This window comes from Pristiophorus japonicus, chromosome 2 (genome assembly GCF_044704955.1).
Source record: "Pristiophorus japonicus isolate sPriJap1 chromosome 2, sPriJap1.hap1, whole genome shotgun sequence".
Classification (NCBI taxonomy): Eukaryota; Metazoa; Chordata; class Chondrichthyes; family Pristiophoridae; genus Pristiophorus; species Pristiophorus japonicus.
Window position 1 is genome coordinate 133221718 of NC_091978.1, and position 23018 is coordinate 133244735.

The window sequence follows — 23018 nt, forward strand, 5'->3', positions numbered from 1 at the left end:
AGTAAGTTGTGAGGAAGACAAAACAATTCTGCAAGGGGATATAGACAGGCTAAGTGAATGGGGAAAAATTGGCAGATGGAGTATAATGTAGGAAAATGTAAGGTTATCCACTTTGGCAGAAATAATAAAAAAGTAACTTATTATTTAAATGGGGAAAATTTACAAAATGCTGCAGTACAGAGGGACCGAGGTCTCCTTGTGCATGAAACACAAAAAGTTAATATGCAGGTACAGTAAGTAATCATGAAGGCAAATGGAATGTTGGCCTTTATTGAAAGGGGGATGGAGTATAAAAGCAGAGAAGTCCTTTTGACAGATCCTCCGCATCCCCGCAGCCAGGACACTCGCGCAGGCGAGATTGTGCTATTTGCCCAACTCTTGCCGAGTGAGTCTCCGTAACATCTTGCGCCTGGTAAAAGCAGTCACATAGCCTACTTTTACCATCGTAAGAGTTTTAAACATATAAAAATAAAATTTAAAAACACATTTTAATGTAAAAAAACCCCTGTCCACTAAGGTAAGTTTAGTTTACACCCTAATAAGACAATTAAAATAAAATCCCAAAAATATTTTTCTAAAACATTTAATTAACTTTAATTTCAAACAATGTTAAATATATGAGGTATTTTCTTTTATTATGTTGTGTGTGGGTGTTTTAGCAGGTATTCTCAATGACAGTAATAGGAACTCGGAGTTGCAGAGTTCCCATTATTGTCAATGAGAATACTGTACCGTGATTGGTTGTCCAGCCCCATGTGACTCCAGCTTTTACTTGCCAATCTAGAAGCGGTGGACTCGCTGCAAAGCACGGGAAGAGAAGGTCTCCAAATGGAATCAAAGACAGCTCTGGCATCAGCAGGTACATTCGTAGAGATGTTTCGGATCGGAGGCATTCGTCCGAAGGAAGCCGCTGAACAGAATTTTAGGCCCCATAAGTTAGCATGCCGGTACAGCAAGAGATTGTCCTCTTTTCCAGCGGTAGCTCTGACAGCAAGAATTCCACAATATCCAGTTCAATAACTCTAATGCAGAAGACACGAGATGGTGCAGTTGGGCCTTTATGTCTGAGTAGTAATAATTATGATACCAGTGGACCGCCAGGTGGATTGTTTATGGCTTTGCTCAGCAGCAGATACTTTGCTGTAGTGGGTTAATAACCCCAAATAAGCTAACTCGTAGATGATGAAATTCGTAAACAGAAGGAGATCTATCATACTTCAATATTTTGAAGTCTTACTACCCTAGGACTGTATGTCACACTTTCATGGGGCTTATTGTCACAAGCACTCGTTAAATTCCCCAAATTTCCTTAGACTCTGGGATTCATTTCAAGAGCATAAGTCTTCCGGGACTGCAACGGAGAGGCATGAAAATTAGGCCGGACTTGGAAACACCAGGCTAAATTTTAACTTTTGGGCATTCACTCCTGCTGGCATGAGGCCTGAATTATCTTGAGGCCGGGGCCTAATTTCCATGCCGTTTGGCGAGCTACACGTCGGGGATTAAAGATTTGCTGCAGCTCGCTGGGTTTGGGCCAGTGCAGTATCGGGTAGATAGGATGCCGCACTGGCCCACAGGTGGGCCCTGCTGGGGAGGGATGAGGCAGGAGGGTGAGCCCCAGGATGAGAACGGCAGCAAGATTTTCCATTGGGGCCTGGGGAGGGTTCAACTTGTGCCCGCCCTCCTGCACAAAGCCTGTAACATAGCAGGGCATTGAGGTCATCAGGATATTTTCCATGCTGGAATTCCTATGGTTCCTGCAGGTCATTTCTTGGATTGAAATAGATCCTGGCCTGGACATCCCTGAAGAATGCCAGCATCCTCAGGGAAATCCTTTATGAAGGTGATTTTATCTGCAACCCTCCCCTCCCCCAGCAGTGCTCAACATGTGCTCATACTAGCATAGGCTCCTGACAAAAATATTTAAATTAAATGACCCCAGCCTGAACTTGTATACCCTGTAGAGGCTGGAGCAGAGGTGCGTAGCAGAGTGAGATTCCCTCTCCCGCACACTTTTTTTCTTCTTAGGCAGTCCCTCGTACTCGAGGGTGAGGATGATTTGCTTCCACACTATCAGTTCTCAGATGACTGAAGAGACCAATGTGGGACCTACAGTCTCTGTCACAGGTGGAGCAGACGGTGATTGAAGGGATGGGTGGGGGAGTGCTTGGGTTGTCGTGCGTTCCTTCCGCTGTTTGCGCATGGACTCCACATCCTCCCCGCAAAGAGACTCGAGGTGTTCGGCGCCTTCCTCTTTTGTCAGCCGACTCTCGAGTTGGCTCGACCATGGCGACCCTAGTGTGGTCCAAGCTGTCATCGTGCAGTCCGGCACTCCGCCTTGGGTGCCTTGCTGCTGGCCAAGTCGCACACTGCCCTTGTGGCCCATGGGTGACCATCAGAGGTCATGTAGTGTGCGCAGCAGCCCTCCCCTTTAATCGAAGGGGAGGGGTGTTGAAGTGCATCAGCGCTTCGTGGTGCATCCGGAGGTGTAAAATTGAGGTGCTACAATGCCACCACTGGCAAGAGCATGTAATTGTTGCGTGATAGGTTTACATAAATAGTGTCAATGGACGTAGACATCTATAATGGGAAAGGTTGACAGGATGTGCACGTAGATATAAAAGTAGTAATGTAGTAATGAATAATATTAATTATCACAGCTTGAGAATAATAATAATATGGTAAATGGATTGTTTTCAGGTTGTGGGAAACCAAATCAAACGGAAGCCAAAATTGTTGGTGGAAATGTTTCTGCTCCTGGTGAATGGCCTTGGCAAGTGTCTCTCCATTTTGAACAATGGGGTAGATTCAGCCATGTCTGTGGTGGATCGATTATTGACAGTCGTTGGATTATCACGGCTGCTCACTGCTTTCAAAGGTATGGGGCTGGATTTTAGGTTTTTTGCTTTTGGGGCAAAAACGTAGGCGGAGCGGGAAAGTTACCAGCCGGGAATAATCAGCGCTTTGGAAAAGAATGTTCACCATTTGGGCCCTGCGTCAGGGATGCAGTGCGTAGGGAGGTGTTGTACACTTTTTGAGGTGCAAAAATGCAAAACTCGTGAACTAAAGTGTCGGGTCATATGTGCTCCGATAGAGGCCTGCGGGATAGTGGTGGGGGCGGCGGGGGGTGAATCTTAAAAAAACCCACAAAAACATTCCCAAAACATTGCCCACGCCACCACAACACAAATCGCTGAAAGGTTTATAGAACAAACACTCGCCCTTACCTTCGGAGTACTTTACTTTCCTCTGTGCTGCCGGCCAGGCTGGACCGCACTGATTTCCCGGGCGGTCATTGTGGGCGGACTTGCGGGCGGATGGATCAGGCAATTGGCCAAACTACTGGCCAAACGCGAGGATTTACACACCTTGCGCAGCTTTTCCCAGCGGTGCAACTGAGCGCCGTCATAACAACCGACCGGAGGATCCCGAAGGGGCGCAGGAGAACTGAACGCTGGCTTTCACGCCGCTCCAGGTGAAACTCGGAGCGCAAAGGACCAGAAAATCCAGCTCATGATCTTCATCGCAGGAAATGAAAATCTTTGCACCAGTATACACTTCTATTTCGCACAACAGACATACTAGTCATCTCTCTGACTCACACTGTTAATTTGGTGTTAGTTTTGTGGCTACAGACTAGGGGGGCCAAAATTGCCCTCTGCCTAAAATGGGACGCATCTACCGATCTCAATGCATGGGGTGGACAATCTGAAGAAATTCATAACTTCGTGGCTTTTTTTGGAGCGGGACGGAAGTGGCCTCATCATCGGGACGGAAGTGCAGTTGGGGCGGCGGAGCCACCACTAGCGCAGCGGAAGTGGGGGCGGGTTGGATTGGCTGATGCTCCAAGACATCAGTGCCACGCTGATGACGTCATCGCGCTGGCAATTTCGGGAAGGGTTCGCCGCCGGTCAGTAAGTGGTTGGTAAGGGGTCGGTGCATGCACGACGCGGCGGGAGAAACGGGTGGAACGGTCCTGTACACCGCTCCAATACTGAAGGAGGGCAATATCGAAAATGGCGGCTCACTCCGCGGAGACTCGGCGGCCAGTCCGCATCGACACGTGGCTGCTGCTTTCAGGCGGCTACGGGACTTATAGAAAGGGGCAATTTTAGCCCCTCGAGGTTTAATTGCATTTTATTGAAAGTACCCAAATTCATTTCACCCTAACTCCTGCTGTTTTGATATATTTCTATTTATGGAGAAATACACCCAGTGATTCAAGATTCCATTACTGCTCCCGATGTTAGTGACTGTGGAAATAACACTGGGTATAACACACTGGGGTCGAAATTGCTCACTGCCCAAAACGAGGCGCATCTACCGCTCTTTGTCGTTCATTACCGTGGCAATGGATGCGGCGGCCATTCGAGCGAAATTCAGCAATTTTGCAGACAAAAAGGAGCGGTGCGATATTGGTGACGGTAATGGGCCCTTTGCAGCGGTGTGGGTGTGGAGTGGCCAATTGGGCGGCAAAATTTAGCTGATGCACATCTGGTGATAACGAGGCAGTGGCTCCGTGGCCTTCTTAAAGGGCAGGTTTTGCAGCTAGGCCCTGAACATTGAGTTTGTCTCTGTTGCTTGGCTAATGCAAGAGGTTTAAGGAGAGCCAGCTGCTTTTCAGATGTGGAACTTGAGACCCTGGTCCAAGCTGTGGAGGGAAGGTGGCACATAGAAACATAGAAAATAGGTGCAGGAGTAGACCATTCGGCCCTTCTAGCCTGCACTGCCATTCAATGCGTTCATGGCTGAACATGCAACTTCAGTACCCCATTCCTGGTTTCTCGCCATACCCCTTGATCCCCCTAGTAGTAAGGACTTCATCTAACTCCTTTTTGAATATATTTAGTGAATTGGCCTCAACTTTCTGTGGTAGAGAATTCCACAGGTTCACTGCTCTCTGGGTGAAGAAGTTTCTCCTCATCTCGGTCCTAAATGGCTTACCCCTTATCCTTAGACTGTGACCCCTGGTTCTGGACTTCCCCAACATTGGGAACATTCTTCCTGCATCTAACCTGTCTAACCCCATCATAATTTTAAACGTTTCTATGAGGTCCCCTCTCATTCTTCTGAACTCCAGTGAATACAAGCCCAGTTGATCCAGTCTTGCTTGATAGGTCAGTCCCGCCATCCCAGGAATCAGTCTGGTGAACCTTCGCTGCACTCCCTCAATAGCAAGAAAGTCCTTCCTCAGGTTAGGAGACCAAAACTGTACACAATACTCCAGGTGTGGCCTCACCAAGTCCCTGTACAACTGTAGCAACACCTCCCTGCCCCTGTACACAAATCCCCTCGCTATGAAGGCCAACGTGCCATTTGCTTTCTTAACCGCCTGCTGTACCTGCATGCCAACCTTCAATGACTGATGTACCATGACACCCAGGTCTCGTTGCACCTCCCCTTTTCCTAATCTGTCACCATTCAGATAATAGTCTGTCTCTCTGTTTTTACCACCAAAGTGGATAACCTCACATTTCTCCACATTATACTTCATCTGCCATGCATTTGCCCACTCACCTAACCTATCCAAGTCGCTCTGCAGCCTCATAGCATCCTCCTCGCAGCTCACACTGCCACCCAACTTAGTGTCATCCGCAAATTTGGAGATACTACATTTAATCCCCTCGTCTAAATCATTAATGTACAGTGTAAACAGCTGGGGCCCCAGCACAGAACCTTGCGGTACCCCACTAGTCACTGCCTGCCATTCTGAAAAGTCCCCATTTACTCCTACTCTTTGCTTCCTGTCTGACAACCAGTTCTCAATCCATGTCAGCACACTACCCCCAATCCCATGTGCTTTAACTTTGCACATTAATCTCTTGTGTGGGATCTTATCAAAAGCCTTCTGAAAGTCCAAATTTACCACATCAACTGGTTCTCCCTTGTCCACTCTACTGGAAACATCCTCAAAAAATTCCAGAAGATTTGTCAAGCATGATTTCCCTTTCACAAATCCATGCTGACTTGGACCTATCATGTCACCTCTTTCCAAATGCACCGCTATGACATCCTTAATAATTGATTCCATCATTTTACCCACTACCGATGTCAGGCTGACCGGTCTATAATTCCCTGTTGTTTCTCTCCCTCCTTTTTTAAAAAGTGGGGTTACATTGGCTACCCTCCACTCCATAGGAACTGATCCAGAGTCAATGGAATGTTGGAAAATGACTGTCAATGCATCCACTATTTCCAAGGCCACCTCCCTAAGTACTCTGGGATGCAATCCATCAGGCCCTGGGGATTTATCGGCCTTCAATCCCATCAATTTCCCCAACACAATTTCCTGACTAATAAGGATTTCCCTCAGTTCCTCCTCCTTACTAGACCCTCCGACCCGTTTTATATCCGGAAGGTTGTTTGTGTCCTCCTTAGTGAATACCGAACCAAAGTACTTGTTCAATTGGTCCGCCATTTCTTTGTTCCCCGTTATGACTTCCCCTGATTCTGACTGCAGGGGACCTACGTTTGTCTTTACTAACTTTTTTCTCTTTACATATCTACAGAAACATTTGCAATCCGTCTTAATGTTCCCTGCAAGCTTCTTCTCGTACTCCATTTTCCCTGCCCTAATCAAACCCTTTGTCCTCCTCTGCTGAGTTCTAAATTTCTCCCAGTCCCCGGGTTTGCTGCTATTTCTGGCCAATTTGTATGCCACTTCCTTGGCTTTAATACTATCCCTGATTTCCCTTGATAGCCATGGTTGAGCCACCTTCCCTTTTTTATTTTTACGCCAGACAGGAATGTTCAATTGTTGTAGTTCATCCATGCGGTATCTAAATGTCTGCCATTGCCCATTCACAGTCAACCCCTTAAGTATCATTTGCCAATCTATCCTAGCCAATTCACGCCTCATACCTTCAAAGTTAGCCTTCTTTAAGTTCTGGATCATGGTCTCTGAATTAATTGTTTCATTCTCCATCCAAATGCAGAATTCCACCATATTATGGTCACTCTTCCCCCAAGGGGCCTCGCACAACAAGATTGCTAATTAATCATCTCTCATTACACAACACCCAGTCTAAGATGGCTTCCCCCCTAGTTGGTTCCTCGACATATTGGTCTAAAAAAACATCCCTTATGCACTTCAGGAAATCCTCCTCCACCGTATTGCTTCCAGTTTGGTTAACCCAATCTATGTGCATATTAAAGTCACCCATTATAACTGCTGCACCTTTATTGCATGCACCCCTAATTTCCTGTTTGATGCCCTCCCCAACATCACTACTACTGTTTGGAGGTCTGTACACAACTCCCACTAACGTTTTTTGCCCTTTGGTGTTCTGCAGCTCTACCCATATCGATTCCACATCATCCAAGCTAATGTCCTTCCTAACTATTGCCTTAATCTCCTCCTTAACCAGCAATGCTACCCCACCTCCTTTTCCTTTTATTCTATCTTTCCTGAGTGTTGAGTTCCCAGCCCTGATCATCCTGGAGCCACGTCTCAGTAATCCCAATCACATCATATTTGTTAACATCCATTTGCACAGTTAATTCATCCACCTTATTGCGGATACTCCTTGCATTAAGATACAAAGCCTTCAGGCTTGTTTTTTTAACACCCTTTGTCCTTTTAGAATTTTGCTGTACAGTGGCCCTTTTTGTTCTTTGCCTTGGGTTTCTCTGCCCTCCACTTTTCCTCATCTCCTTTCTGTCTATTGCTTTTGCCTCCTTTTTGTTTCCCTCTGTCTGCCTGCATTGGTTCCCATCCCCCTGCCATATTAGTTTAAATCCTCCCCAACAACACTAGCAAACACTCCCCCTAGGACATTGGTTCCGGTCCTGCCCAGGTGCAGACCGTCCGGTTTGTACTGGTCCCACCTCCCCCAGAACCGGTTCCAATGCCCCAGGAATTTGAATCCCTCGCTGCTGCAACACTGCTCAAGCCACGTATTCATCTGCGCTATCCTGCGATTCCTACTCTGACTAGCACGTGGCACTGGTAGCAATCCCGAGATTACTACTTTTGAGGTCCTACTTTTTAATTTAGCTCCTAGCTCCTTAAATTCGTTTCATAGGACTTCATCCCTTTTTTTACCTATGTCATTGGTACCAATGTGCACCACGACAACTGGCTGATCTCCCTCCCTTTTTAGAATGTCCTGCACCCGCTCCGAGACATCCTTGACCCTTGCACCAGGGAGGCAACATACCATCCTGGAGTCTCAGTTGCGGCCGCAAAAACGCCTATCTATTCCCCTTACAATTGAATCCCCTATCACTATCGCTCTCCCACTCTTTTTCCTGCCCTCCTGTGCAACAGAGCCAGCCACGGTGCCATGAACTTGGCTGCTGCTGCCCTCCCCTGATGAGTCATCCCCCTCAACAGTACCCAAAGCAGTGTATCTGTTTTGCATGGGGATAACCGCAGGGGACCCCTGCACTACCTTCCTTGCACTGCTCTTCCTGTTGGTCTTCCATTCCCTATCTGGCTGTGGACCCTTTCCCTGCGGTACGACCAACTCGCTACACGTGCTACTCACGTCATTCTCAGCATCGTGGATGCTCCAGAGTGAATCCACCCTCAGCTCCAACTCCGCAACGCGGTCCGTCAGGAGCTGGAGGAGGATACACTTCCCGCACACATAGTCGTCAGGGACACTGGAGTCGTCCCTGAGTTCCCACATGGTACAGGAGGAGCATAACACCCGACCGAGCTCTCCTGCCATGATTTAACCCTTAGATACACTTAAATTGGCAACAACAATGTTAAAGTTTACTCACTGTTATAGAAGAGAAAAAATAAAAACTACTCACCAATCACCAGCCAATCACTTACCCTCTTGGCTGTGACGTCACCTTTTGATTTCTTTCTACTTCTTGCCTTCTCTCCCCGCTGCAGCTGCAGAGGTACGCCTCTCGCTGCCGCTGGGCCTTTATAAGCCTCACCAACACCAGGAACTCCCGCCTCTCGGACTGCCGCCGCCTCCCGCTGCCGCTGAGCCTTTATTGGCCTCACCAACGCCAGGAACTCCCGCCTCTCGGACTGCCGCCGCCTCCCGCTGTCGCTGGGCCTTTATAAGCCTCACCAACGCCAGGAACTCCCGCCTCTCGGACTGCCGCCGCCTCTCGCTGCCGCTGGGCCTTTATAGGCCTCACCAACGCCAGGAACTCCCGCCTCTCGGACTGCCGCCGCCTCTCGCTGCCGCTGGGCCTTTATAGGCCTCACCAACGCCAGGAACTCCCGCCTCTCGGACTGCACATTCTCTATCCGGACACAGGCAGACCCAGTCGCACTGTCTTTGTCAATGCCTGGAGAGAGATCGTATGGAGGTGTCGGGGACCTCCATTAATGACCGCACCGCCACCCAATGCCGCAAAAGGCTGAATGACATCATTCGACTGATGAAAGTGAGTACATGTTCACCCAACTCCTCATCTTCCATCTCTGAGCCTCTCCTTCACCTCTTATTTCCCATCTTCACTATGTAGTCAATGAAACATCATTTTACTACTGAGGCCTGTATTTCTATGTGTGCATACTCACAATGGAGGGTCCCTTTCATGTGAGAGTTACCTGCATGTAATGGACCCACACTTGCACTAATTGTCAAGGCCTCATGACATGTTACTCAGCAACCCTTCTTTGCTTTGCAGGCCAAGGTCTCCCACAAACAACAGAGGACAGGTGGGGGCGAGGACGATATCCAGCAGCTGAGTGATATAGAAGAGAAGGTGCAGCGGCTAGTGGGCCCACATGTTGCCTTCCCTGTGGCCGCTGGTCGTGTGGATCCTTCTGAGGCAGCATCAGCAATTGAAGGCCTTCCTTTAATGCCGTCTCTCTCTGAAAGTGGCAGCACTTACCAGTCAATTGAATATGATTGTGTGCAAGTTGCTTGCTGCATGGTGCAATGCCCTACATCACCCTGAATGGACCCCTTGTGCCATTTATGATTTCAGATGAAATCCCGAATGTGAGCCAGAGCGAGACCGAGACCCTTGAGGCGAGTGCAGACATTGGCGGCATGTCTGATGGGGGCAAGTGTTATGTATGTGAACCTCAGCTGTGTGTAAGACTTGCCACTAGGGGGCACACCTGTGGGAGACCTATGGGTCACCTGCGTACCCTGGGAGCAAGCAGGTATAAAAGGCAGTCCAACGCGCTGCTGCCTCACTTTGGAGTCATATTAAAGTGACCAAGATCACAATGGTTTGAGCTTACAACACAGTCTTGTGGAGTTATTCTGAGCTTAACAGCGAGGAAGAGGGGGATACTGCTGCCAGCATTGCGTCACTGCTTCCTACACTCACATGTGCCAGCTCAGATACTGGGACTATGCAGTCGGGTCAGTTAGATTTTTAATTTAAATGGAGAAAAATTGCAAAGTGTTGCAGTACAGAGAGACCTGGGGGGTCCTTGTGCATGAAACACAAAAAGTTAGTTTGCAGGTACAGCAAGTAATCAGGAAGGCAAATGAAATGTTGGACTTTATTGCAAGGGGGATGGAGTATAAAAGCAGAGAATTCCTGCTACAACTGTACAGGGCATTGGTGAGGCCACATCTGGAGTACAGCGTACTGTTTTCGTATCTGTATTAAAGGAATGATATACTTGCATTGGAGGCTGTTCAGAGAAAGTTCACTCGGGTGATTCCGGAGATGAGGGGGTTGACTTATGAGGATCGGTTGAGTAGGTTGGGCCTATACTTATTGGAGTATAGAGAAGTGTTCTGATTGAAACTTATAAGATAATGAGGAGGCTCCACAAGGTGGATGCAGAGAGGATATTTGCACTCATAGGGGAAACTAAAACTAGGGGACATAGTCTTAGAATAAGGGCCCACTCATTTAAAACTGAGATGAGGAGAAATTTCTTCTCTCAGAGGGTTGTAAATCTATGGAGTTCTCGGACCCAGAGAGCTGTGGAAGCTGGGTCATTGAATATATTTAAGGCGGAAATACAGATTTTTGAACGATAAGGGAGTAAAGGATGATTGGGAGCGGGCAGGGAAGTGGAGCTGATTCCATGATCAGATCAGCCATGATCTTATTGAATGGCGGAGCAGGCTCGAGGGGCCAAATGGCCTACTCCTGATCCTATTTCTTATGTCCTTATGTTCTTATTTAGTAGAGGGGTCTGCACTGGGTGATGCATCAGGGCCTAGAGGACTGCAGCATGGTCAAGGACAAAGCAACAGTTGTGTGAGTTTGCACACGAGTTCTGCTGTAGAGCACTCAGACGAGCCCCTTGATGTTGGGGCTTATGAAAGAAGGGTGGATGCCATGCATTCACAGATGTTGGGGGCGATGCCATGCATTCACAGATGTTGGGGGCAATGCCAATGGTGCCCGAGAGCCTGATGCAAGTGGTTAGGAGCGTGGCGGAGTCTGCCTCCCACATTGTGGACAGCTCTGCGCAACCCATGGAGCCATTATTGCCAGTGTGCAGACGATGGAGGACTCACAGAGTGGCTGTGCGGATCCAGCTGTCATGTCGCGTGTCGTGGAAGATGAGTCAGCTGCCATTACAGCACAGGCATAAGAGAATGAACGTCTGAGTGCTGCTTTGGAGAGGATGGCTGCGGCCCTGGAAGCTCAGAATGCTCTCATGCACTCTGAGCAACAGGCCATGGAGCGTCTTACTGCTGTCGTCTCTTGTGGCATCGAGACTGTGTCTGGTCTCATGCAGTCTCAGCTGGATACCACGTGAGATCTGACTGCTGCCATTGCGGCTGGGTCCACAGCGGTCCACCGGGGGCATTCCGGTGTCGTGCCATCCCACGTAACTCTGCTCCAGCAGATTGGTGGTGATGGTGAGGTGCTGCCCCGGGGGAGTGGCACAGGCTCATCGGACCAAGATCCTGATGTGGTCTTTCAGAATTGTAGCAGTCCTGAGCCAAGACCTGCCACTCCACCATTGCTCCCAACCATGGAATCGATCCAGCCAATTCTGACTGAAGGTGCTGAGGAGGATGAGGCCCAATCTGCAGCCGGCCATTCCAGGGCCTGAGCTGGTTGAGGAAGTACAGAAGTTCAGCTTCTATACCTGAAACACAGCTGCCTTCCCAGATCCATGATGCAGCCACAGGGGAGACACTGCATGTAGTTCCAGAATAGGTATACCTACGAGGGTTTCTAAGGAACTGCACAAGGGTGAGAATTGATTTTGTGTATGTGTTTTGGATCCATTATTTCTGACCGAATAAATCTTTATTTTGGGTTTGAATATCTGCGCAGGTGTCGCATTTCAGTACGGGGACTGATGTGTGAAAGGGCTCATTGGTTTGCCCATGGAGATTCACAGATGAAGGCTAAAGTGGGGGTGAACTCAGCGACAATGAGCAGCACTGAGACGGTTTACGACTTCCCTTGCAGGGTCTGGATGGTGACACCGCCTCTTGCGTGGCCGCCGAACCTCATCCTGGTCCTCCTCCTGTGACTCCTCCTCCTCCTGCTGTGTGTCATGCTCCTGCACCTCCTCCTCCTGGTCCTCCTCCTCAGGTGGTACTTCTGCCTCCTCCTCCAATGGTTGTGGTCTCATGATTGCCAGGTTATGAAGCATGCAGCAGATGATCACAAGTAGGGACACCCGCTCAGGCGAGTACTGCAGCATTCCTCCGAAATGATCCAGGCCACGGAACCTCTGTTTAAGGATTCCAATGGTCTGCTCAATGCCAATTCTGACTAAAGGTGCTGAGACGCCTGGCATACCGGTCTGGCACAGGATGAAAGCATCGTGATTGCTGCCAGGATACCGGGCATCAACTGCCAGGATTTTGTAGTTGTGGTCGCACACCTGCTGGACAGTGAGGGAGTGGAATCCCTTCAGTTTCTGAAGATCTCGGGATTGTTCTATGGCACCCTCAATGCGACGTGGGTGCAGTCTATGGCACCCTGAACCCTGCAGAAACGTGCAATCCTCACAAATCTGGTCTGCCGCTCCAACTGCTTCTCCCTGCTCTTAGGGAAGGATATATACTCCCTCCTCATAAGAACATAACAACATAAGAAATAGGAGCAGGAATAGGCCATTTGGCCCCCTAAACCTGCTCTGCCATTCAATAAGATCATGGCTAACCGAATCCTGGCCTCAACTCCACTTCCCACACGTTTCCCATCACCCTTAACTCCTCCTCTTATACAGAACATTTGTCACCTGATGGATGGAGCTATCTGTGGCGAACTGGGAGATGTTCGCGATGTCTGCAGTTGCAGCTTGAAAAGATCCAGTCGCATAGAAATTGAGTGCAATGATCACGTTTGATGTGAGTGTTGCGTCTAGCAGCATTCTTGTCAGAGAGTAGATGGTCAGAGCTGTCCTCAATCTTGTCTGGAGCTGCAGGTCTGGCTGCAGGAGATTGCACAGCTTCGTCACGATATCCTTGCGGAATCGCAGTCTCCGGAGACACTGGTCATCCGTCAGGTCCATGGAAAAGAACTGATGTGTGTAGACCCTTTGATGATGGGGCCTTCTGCCACCATGTTTATGTAGGCGTCTTCTTCTCACAGCTGCATCATTGCCTTCTCCCTCTGACTCTTGTTGGTCCTCACCCTCTGCAGCCTGCTGCTGGCTAATATCTGCTTCCTGTGCATCTGCCCCACTATGTTGTGCAGGGGTTCTGCATACTTGACCCACCTCCTGATAACAGGCTCTTCCTGAGATCTTTCCTGGGGCACCTCTCTGGGTCCAGCTCTGTCACCATCTCCATGGCCTTCTGCATGTTCCTCATCCATGTGCGCTGCGTCCCTTGTCCGTTGCCTCTCCAGCTGTTGGAGCCGACGCCACCTTCTCCTGCGTGCTTCCCTGCTGCACACAATGTGCAGGAGGCGTTCTGAAACCAGCACTGACCCCATTTAGTTCTCCTCTGAAAGCCCAGACTCCTCAATCACGGCTCTCTGTTGTAGAGAATGAAGAGTCTGGGCCACTATCACTCAATCCAGCTGTCAACAAGGCAACTCACAATGGTTGAAAAAGTCCGAATAAATCTCCCCGACAAGAATGCTGCAAGACACAATATGCCTTTCGAGGCGCTGGCGATCTTGAGCAAGCACTGTGTACCGACCCAAAAACCTGTCGTTGGCACCGACAGGCGGCTGGAAGAAGATTTGACTTGAATTTAGATTCCAGGGCAGGTCAGAGGCGCTGCATGATTTGATGATGTCGTTAACGACACATCTGCAGGAGTGGGGCGAAAGTGAGGGAGCAGGATGGATATCCACACCTCGGGAAAACCCATCAGGGAAATGCCGCGAATGTCGGCCAGGCCGCTGCGGCTCGGTGCCCATTCTGCATCGACCTGTGGCCACCGCTATCAGGCAGCCAGTGGCCTTATAGAAAGGGCCAATTTCAACCCCACTATTTTTGATAAAATCTCGATTCACCATCAACAATGCCGTAGGGAGATCTGCTAGGTTTCAAAATAGGGAATTCATTTTTGTAACACCTTTATCCAGTGTTGTTATTATTATCACAAACAATTTGTATCCTTTTTTTGTTGCTGTTTCTTTAGCATGGAAGTAAGACAGATAATAAAAGAGAATTTCTGATATCTGTCCTTTGAAATATTGCAGTGCACAAGAGTTGGTGTGACACATTTGAATATAGTATTCTAAATTTGTCACTAAATATAATTTGAATTTGTAGCAGCAGCGAGGCTCTCGATCACTGGAAGGTGTATGCTGGTATTACAAACTTATCAGATATTACAAGCACAACTTCGTTCTACAAAATTGAAAAGGTAATTATCCATGAAGATTACAAGGATGCGACTGAAGGTTCCGATATTACTCTCCTCAAGCTCGAACAACCTATTCTCTTTAATGGTAAGTGTGGTATTCAAATTCAGTGTACCAGGTTGATATTTGATATTGATCCCTGTGACATTACATACAAGGAGATAAATCCAAATTCTAATTCTAACAGATCAAAATGATTTGCATGCAACCTGGTTTTATCAAAAAATTACAATCCTGAACCTTATTAACATTATGGCCTTGGAAATAGCGGATGCATTGACAGTCATTTTCCAACATTCCATTGACTCTGGATCAGTTCCTATGGAGTGGAGGGTAGCCAATGTAACCCCACTTTTTAAAAAAGGAGGGAGAGAGAAAACAGGGAATTATAGACCGGTCAGCCTGACCTCAGTAGTGGGTAAAATGATGGAATCAATTATTAAGGATGTCATAGCAGTGCATCTGGAAAATGGTGACATGATAGGTCCAAGTCAGCATGGATTTGTGAAAGGGAAATCATGCTTGACAAATCTTCTGGAATTTTTTGAGGATGTTTCCAGTAAAGTGGACAAAGGAGAACCAGTTGATGTGGTATATTTGGACTTTCAGAAGGCTTTCAACAAGGTCCCACACAAGAGATTAATGTGCAAAGTTAAAGCACATGGGATTGGGGGTAGTGTGCTGACGTGGATTGAGAACTGGTTGTCAGACAGGAAGCAAAGAGTAGGAGTAAACGGGTACTTTTCAGAATGGCAGGCAGTGACTAGTGGAGTGCCGCAAGGTTCTGTGCTGGGGCCCCAGCTGTTTACCTTGTACATTAATGATTTAGACGAGGGGATTAAATGCAGTATCTCCAAATTTGCGGATGATACTAAGTTGAGTGGCAGTGTGAGCTGCGAGGAGGATGCTATTAGGCTGCAGAGTGACTTGGATAGGTTAGGTGAGTGGGCAAATGCATGGCAGATGAAGTATAATGTGGATAAATGTGAGGTTATCCACTTTGGTGGTAAAAACAGAGAGACAGACTATTATCTGAATGGTGACAGATTAGGAAAAGGGAAGGTGCAACGAGACCTGGGTGTCATGGTACATCAGTCATTGAAGGTTGGCATGCAGGTACAGCAGGCGGTTAAGAAAGCAAATGGCATGTTGGCCTTCATAGCGAGGGGATTTGAATACAGGGGCACGGAGGTGTTGCTACAGTTGTACAGGGCCTTGGTGAGGCCACACCTGGAGTATTGTGTACAGTTTTGGTCTCCTAACTTGAGGAAGGACATTCTTGCTATTGAGGGAGTGCAGCGAAGGTTCATCAGACTGATTCCCGGGATGGCGGGACTGACCTATCAAGAAAGATTGGATCAACTGGGCTTGTATTCACTGGAGTTCAGAAGAATGAGAGGGGACCTCATAGAAACATTTAAAATTCTGACGGGTTTAGACAGGTTAGATGCAGAAAGAATGTTCCCAATGTTGGGGAAGTCCAGAACCAGGGGTCACAGTCTGAGGATAAGGGGTAAGCCATTTAGGACCGAGATGAGGAGAAACTTCTTCACCCAGAGAGTGGTGAACCTGTGGAATTCTCTACCACAGAAAGTAGTTGAGGCCAATTCACTAAATATATTCAAAAGGGAGTTAAATGAAGTCCTTACTACTCGGGGGATCAAGGGTTATGGCGAGAAAGCAGGAAGGGGGTACTGAAGTTTCATGTTCAGCCATGAACTCATTGAATGGCGGTGCAGGCTAGAAGGGCTGAATGGCCTGCTCCTGCACCTATTTTCTATGTTTCTATGTTTCTATGAATGGCAATATGTAGAGTAACACAAAAATTGCAATTTTAGCAGATATTTACGGCAACTCACAATTATATAATGCAGTTAACAGGAAAAGATCAAACGTTCTTCACAGAGAGGTAATCAAAAACTTGAAGGCAAGACAAAGAAGGAGTAATTAAGAGGGGTGACCAAAAACTTGCTCAAAGAGGTGGATTTTAAGTAGCTCCTTAAAGGAGGAGAGGGAGGTGGAGAGGTGGAGAATTTTGGGAGATAATTTCTGAGTGTGGGGCCTAGGCAACTAAAGACACAACTGCCATTCATAAGGTAAATGGATGGGAGATATGCAAGAGGCCAGAATAAGGAATGGTGAGTTCAGGGGCCTTCTAGCGCTGCAGGAACTTACAGAGAAAAGGGAAGAGCAAACCCATGAAAGAATTTAAACATGAGGATGAGAATTTTAATTTGAGGAGTTGGTAGACTGGAGGCCAGTGTAGGTCAATGACCACAGAGATGATGGATGAACGGGACTTGGTGTGAGTTAGGATACGGACAGCAGACTTTTGGATCAGCTCAAGTTTATGAGAGTGGGGATTAGAGACCGGCCTAGGAGAGCATTGGAATTGTCGGGTCTGGAGGTAACAAAAGCATGGATGAGGGTTTCAGTGGCTGATGGGCTGATGCAAGTAACAGAGGTGGGCAGTGTTACAGAGGTGGAAGTAAGTGATCTTTGTGATGGTGAGGAATTTTTTAATGTTTAAAAATTCTTCCAAAGTCTGTAAGTTATTCAATTTCCTTCCTATTTGATTTCACCTTCCTATAAGTTTCAGATGATAGACATTCAATTTAAACTTTGATAATAAAAATCAAAAAGCTGGAAATTGCAAACAAAATCAGAAATGGAGGAAGCATTCAGTCAGCATCTGTGGCGAGAACAGACTGGTGCGCTCATATTAAACGAGACATCAATGGAGCATTTGGATCCCACCAAGATGTGGCCTGGACCCCCCAGGTTTTCAAAATCTTTGGAATGTTTATCAACCCGTTTACAATGGGAACTAATAACCATATTGTTCAGTTTCAGGGAAGGACCCCATCACTTGCCCAAGTGGGTTGATTTAGGACAAAATTCCCAGCTTCCTGGAGCAAGCAGTCACCGAAGCTGCAGCTCTAGTGGCCCTGACATTCACATTCACGTAAAGGGTTCCCCCTGCCCCAGCAATCTTGGCAGGGTCACTTACTAAGTTCCTGGTCTTATGCATCCTTACGCTAGGACGCTGCGCCCTGCCTCTGCCCCCCATGGATTTCAGGCCCCAAAATCTGCTTCAGTTGTGTTCGAATACTCTTCATAATTTAAAACAACAATCCAGAAAGTGTGCCAATGTTTTAGTCTGAAGATGTTTCAAACAGATTTTTGGTTGGAGTTGGCTTTTCATATACAGGTAATGGCCCAGAAATTCCCGGGAAGGCAACGGAAAAGCCGTTTTTCAGAGCACAATACTTTTACAGGCGTAAGAGTTTTAAAACACACCTAAAACATAAAAAATAAAATTAAAGAAACACATATTATTTTTAAATACCCTGCCCAATACTTTACATTTATTTTTAACAAAAATTAAAACTTTAAAAAACATTTATATCAACTTTAATTTCTATTGGTGTATTGATGCGAGATATTTTTTCAATGTTTTATGTAATGTTTGTGTGTTTTGGATCGTTTCTCATTCATAGTAATAGGAGTTTCGGATAAAGTCGCAAAGAATCTGCAAAGGGATATAAACAGACTAAGTGATTGGGCAAACATTTGGCAGATGGAGTATAATGCGGGAAAGTGTGAGGTTATCCACTTTGGCAAGAAAAATAAAAATGCTAATTCGTATTTAAATGGAGAGAAATTACAAAATGCTGCAGTACAGAGTGACCTGGGGGTCCTTGTGCATGAAACACAAAACTTTAGTATACAGGTAGAACAAGTAATCAGGAAGGCAAATGGAAAGTTAGCCTTTATTGCAAGTGGGAGGAGTCTTCTTGTTCTTCTTAGGCAGTCCCTTGGAGTCGAGGATAACTTGCACAGGAGTCGGTGGGGGTGTTGCACTTCCAAGGAGGCTTTGAGGGTGTCCTTGAAGCGTTTCATTTGCCTACCTGGGATTCGCTTGCCGTGTCGGAGCTGTGAGTAGAGCGTTTGTTTAGGGAATGTAGTATTGGGCATGTGGACGATGTGGCCCATCCTTTGGAGCTGATCGAGTGTGCTCAAAGCTTTTATGTTGGGGATGTTGGCCTGAGCACGGACACTGACAGTGGTGTGCCTATCATGCCAATGAATTTGCAGGATCTTGCAGAGGCAGCGTTGGTGGTACTTATCCTGTGCTTTGAGATGCATGCTGTACATAGTCCATGTCTCCGAAGCATATAGTATCTCTACTGCTCTGTGGACCATGACCTTGCTGCCGGGTTTGAAGTGCTGCTCCTCAAACACTCTCTTCCTCATGTGAACGAAGGCTGCACTGGCACACTGAAGGTGGTGTTGGACTTCGTCATTAACATCTGCCCTTGTTGACAGTAGGCTCACAATGTATGGAAAATGGTCCACCATGTTCACGGCCTCGTCATGGATCTTGATAATTGAGTGGCAATACTGTGTGGCCGGGGCAAGTTGGTAGAGTATCTTTATCTTTGGGATGTTTTTCTGTAAGGCGATTACTCTCATACGCTTCTTTGAAGTTGTTGACGATGGTTTGAAGTTTGACCTCCGAGTGTGCGCAGACAGCAAGTGTCGTCTGCATACTGTAATTCAATGACAGAGGATGGGACAACCTTGGATCTGGACTGGAGGCGATGGAGGTTGAACAGTTTCCCGTTTGTTCTAAAGATTGTTTCCACTCCAGCGGGGAGCTTATTGCGGGTGTGGTAGAGCATTGCAGCAAGGAAGATCGAGAATCATGCAGGTGCGATGACACAGCCTTGCTTTACCCCGGTCCACAAGTGTATTAGGTCTCTGGTGAATCCGTTGGTCAGGATCACAGCTTGTGTGTTATCATGAAGCAGGCAGAGGATAGTGACAAACTTTTGAGGGCAGCTGAATTTGAAGAGGATACTCCATAATCCCTGACGGTTGATAGTATCGAAGCCTTTGTGAGGTCAAACAAGGCCATGTACAGCGGTTGGTGTTGTTCCCTCCATTTCTCTTGCATCTGCCGCAAGGTGAAGATCATGGGCTAGACTTTCCATTATTTTTGCATGCATACCGCCTGCTTAACGTCCATTTTAATGCTGAAATGAGGTATAATGCCCATATGTCTCCATTTAGCCACAAAATAGAAACTAACAGCCATTTCTCTGTCATTTATCGCTGACCGTTACTTTCGGCATGAAATTAACGGCGATAAAAAATAATACCGCCCGCCCACCATTTTTGGGCGGAAATATCAGAATGGGCAAAACTAACACTCATAATATCGGCCAGCGTTACTTTCGGCACCTCGCACACAACTCGCTCGCTGAAAAAACCGCTGTGAAAAAGTTGCTCTCGTCCTGAAGTAATCACAACGGTATGGACACCATGTTCTAAATCAAAGTGCGCATCATTTAAAAGGCTGCTTCAACTTCGGGGGAGTTTGGATGTACTCTGGAGTTATTTTAAGGTGATGTGGACATCTGAACAAACATCTTGTCATTCTGTGGATGATTTGAATTTACTTTCGGTGTCTTAGTGGGGATATTTATTGTTTGTGAATAATTGGTGTAATAATGATAGTTATTGGAATGGGACCTGTCATTTCTCAGTCTGTCTTGATGAGTAGGCACATGCTGCAGACTAGAGATGGCAGAAGATATATTCGACAGCATTATGTGCCCAATCTAAGATGTGCCAGACTGCTGAGGAGGACCAGACCTTACACCCTCCACACTTACAGGAAGATGCGGTCTTACCTCAACTTGTCCGATAACACCTGCCTTAGGAGACTGCGCTGCCACAAGGAGGTTATCAGTGAGATATGCCAGCTCATCAGAGGAGATCTGCAGCCTGCCAGCACAATCAGGACCGCACTGTCCATCGATATCAAGGTCACCACGGCATTTTTGTTCGACGCGTCGGGTTACTTTCAGGCCTCAGCTGGTGACAATTGCGGTATATCGCAGCGTGCTGAATATTGCTGCATTAGACAGGTCACTGGAGCACTGTACACACGCAGGATGGACTTTATCACTTCCCTATGACCAGGGAGGCTCAGACTGAGAGGGCTTTAGGATTCTACTGAATTGCTAACTTCCCCAAGGTGCAGGGAGCAATAGACTGTACGCACATCGTGATGAGGACATCTTTTTAGGATGCTGAAGTTTTTAGGAACCGCAAGGGATTCCACTCCCTGAATGTGCAACACGTTGTCGACCACCAGCAAATAATTATGGCAGTGTATGCCAAATTTCCGGGCAGCATTCATGATGCTCACATCTTGCATGAGAGCACTGTATCTGACATGTTTACCAGTCAGCCACAGGCTCAATGCTGGATGCTTGGTGACAAAGGATATGGCCTCGCCACCTGGCTGATGACCCCCCTGCGTGACACCCACACCGAAGCCGAGAAGTGATACAACGAGATCCACAGAGTCACTCTCAATATCGTCAAGAAAACCATTGGAGTGCTTAAGCAGCGCTTTAGATGCCTGGACCACTCAGGAGGAGAGCTCCAATACCACCCTGAGCAGGTAGCTCAATTCATGGTGGTGTGCTCAATACTGCACAACTTGGCTATCAGGAGGAGACAAGAATTGTCAGAAGAGACTGACGGTCCACCTCAGGAGAGAGAGGAAGAGGAGGGTGAGGAGGTGGACACTGGCTGATGCTGAATACATGCCCCGGCCCCCCTCTGGACTGCAGGAAAGGGCCCGTGGTGGCTACATAGCTGCAAGACTCTCACGTCAACAGCTCATAAATGAGCGCTTTGCTTGAAGGAAAGTTGTTGTTATTTACAAAGCTGCAACACTGCTGGGTGTGTAGGTCATAAATCAATGGTGTGCATCACCTTGGTGACAGTTAAATTTAAGTTGATTCAAGTGAAGTGCAATTATACCCTTTCATGTTAAGGAATCACCAGTGTGTAACGGTGCAGCTATCTGAGACAATGCGCAATAAGGTTATATTAAATAAAAAAACATTTAACCCGACCATTTGCGTGAAATCATAATTATAATTGTAAAAATCACCTCACCCCACCCCACCCACACCAGAACAAATTTATCACATTTACATCATTCGATTGGTCACCATTTCCAGCAACACAGAACACAAATGCAAACCAACAAGATAGCCCCCTCGCCCCTTCCCCTGACCCTCCCACCAAAATAGCACCAACAACATAAAAATATGCCCAAGACAACACCTGCAGCCATGCTACTCACTTACCTGCCCCCCCACCACCGCTTCTCCTCTCCAACTCTACCCCTTCCCCTTCCCCTCCTTGCTCCAAGCCACCTGGCCGAGGAGCTCATCAGGCGATGCTTCATTGGGGGAGATGACGGCAGAACCGCTGCTTGGACAGATACGGGAAAGGACGGTCCCGAGGTGGGAATGTCCTCCGAGCCAGAAGCAAGATGTTCCTCCTGGCTCTCATGTGTCATTGACAATGGGGTGCAGTTCCGCGCGCCGGGACCACTGGGAGGCCTCTGCCACCAGTGTTCCTGGCTATCAGCTCCAGGGCCTCCACCATCCACGGCACGTATTCTGTCATGGTGGTGGACATGCTGGCCAGTTGGAGGGATATGCCCCCCATTGTCTGTTGGATCTGCTGACCTACGTCAACAGTCCTCCTGGACAAGTGTACCATGCCCCAGCTCAGATCTGCCACACGTGGAGGATAATTGCAATGTCGAACTAACCTCCGCTTGGTCGGCGCCGTCCTGGAGACACTTGGGGTGCCCAGTACCCCCACAGTGGATGTGGGAATGGCCGCAGGAGCACTAGATGTCACCGGTGTCGAATGGATTATGGAGGTTGGGGATGCAGGCTCCTCGAAGTCGGAACTGTCATCCGTTGAGAAGGGACCCAGCAGATGCATGGGTGAGAATCAGTGCTCCTCAGCACCAGATGGAGGCGAGTCCGGTGAGTCCATCCCCACGCCCCCACCCTCTGGGCTCGATGATCATCACCAAATGCTGCATTGCAATGATTCTCATGATGACATCATTATTTAAAGAAGAATTTTATGATTCATCTATCATAAAATATTGGTTGGATATGAGTTGGTGTGGCATCTATTGACTTAAGATCATGCAATGGTGTATACTTTACTCACGTGGCTTCATATCAGGCTCTGCTGTTGCTTGCATGGCCGACCTGGGGTTTCAGCACCCGCTCCTCGATGTCGATGAGGTCGATGATAACTGGTGGCCTCCCACCCGTTCGCCCCAGCTTGGCTTTATTCCTCGAAAGCTTCTTCTGTTAAAGGCAACAACAGCACGACATGGCATGAGATCGTTGCATGATATCATTGCTCAGTACTGTCACAGAGATTGATACAACATATAACCGACAAATGTAATCATGATTATAATGAAATTATCATTC

At 47.5% G+C, this 23018-nt stretch overlaps 1 protein-coding gene across 1 annotated transcript in view; it reads left to right on the forward strand.

Moving 5' to 3' along the window:
- Nucleotides 1-23018, forward strand: part of LOC139228945 (transmembrane protease serine 9-like) — a 128429-nt gene that overhangs the window by 20926 nt on the left and 84485 nt on the right. The window contains exons 3-5 of the mRNA XM_070860494.1: nt 785-859; nt 2701-2878; nt 14591-14769. Coding sequence (XP_070716595.1) covers nt 785-859; nt 2701-2878; nt 14591-14769 — 432 coding nt within the window. The remainder of the gene's footprint in view (nt 1-784; nt 860-2700; nt 2879-14590; nt 14770-23018) is intronic.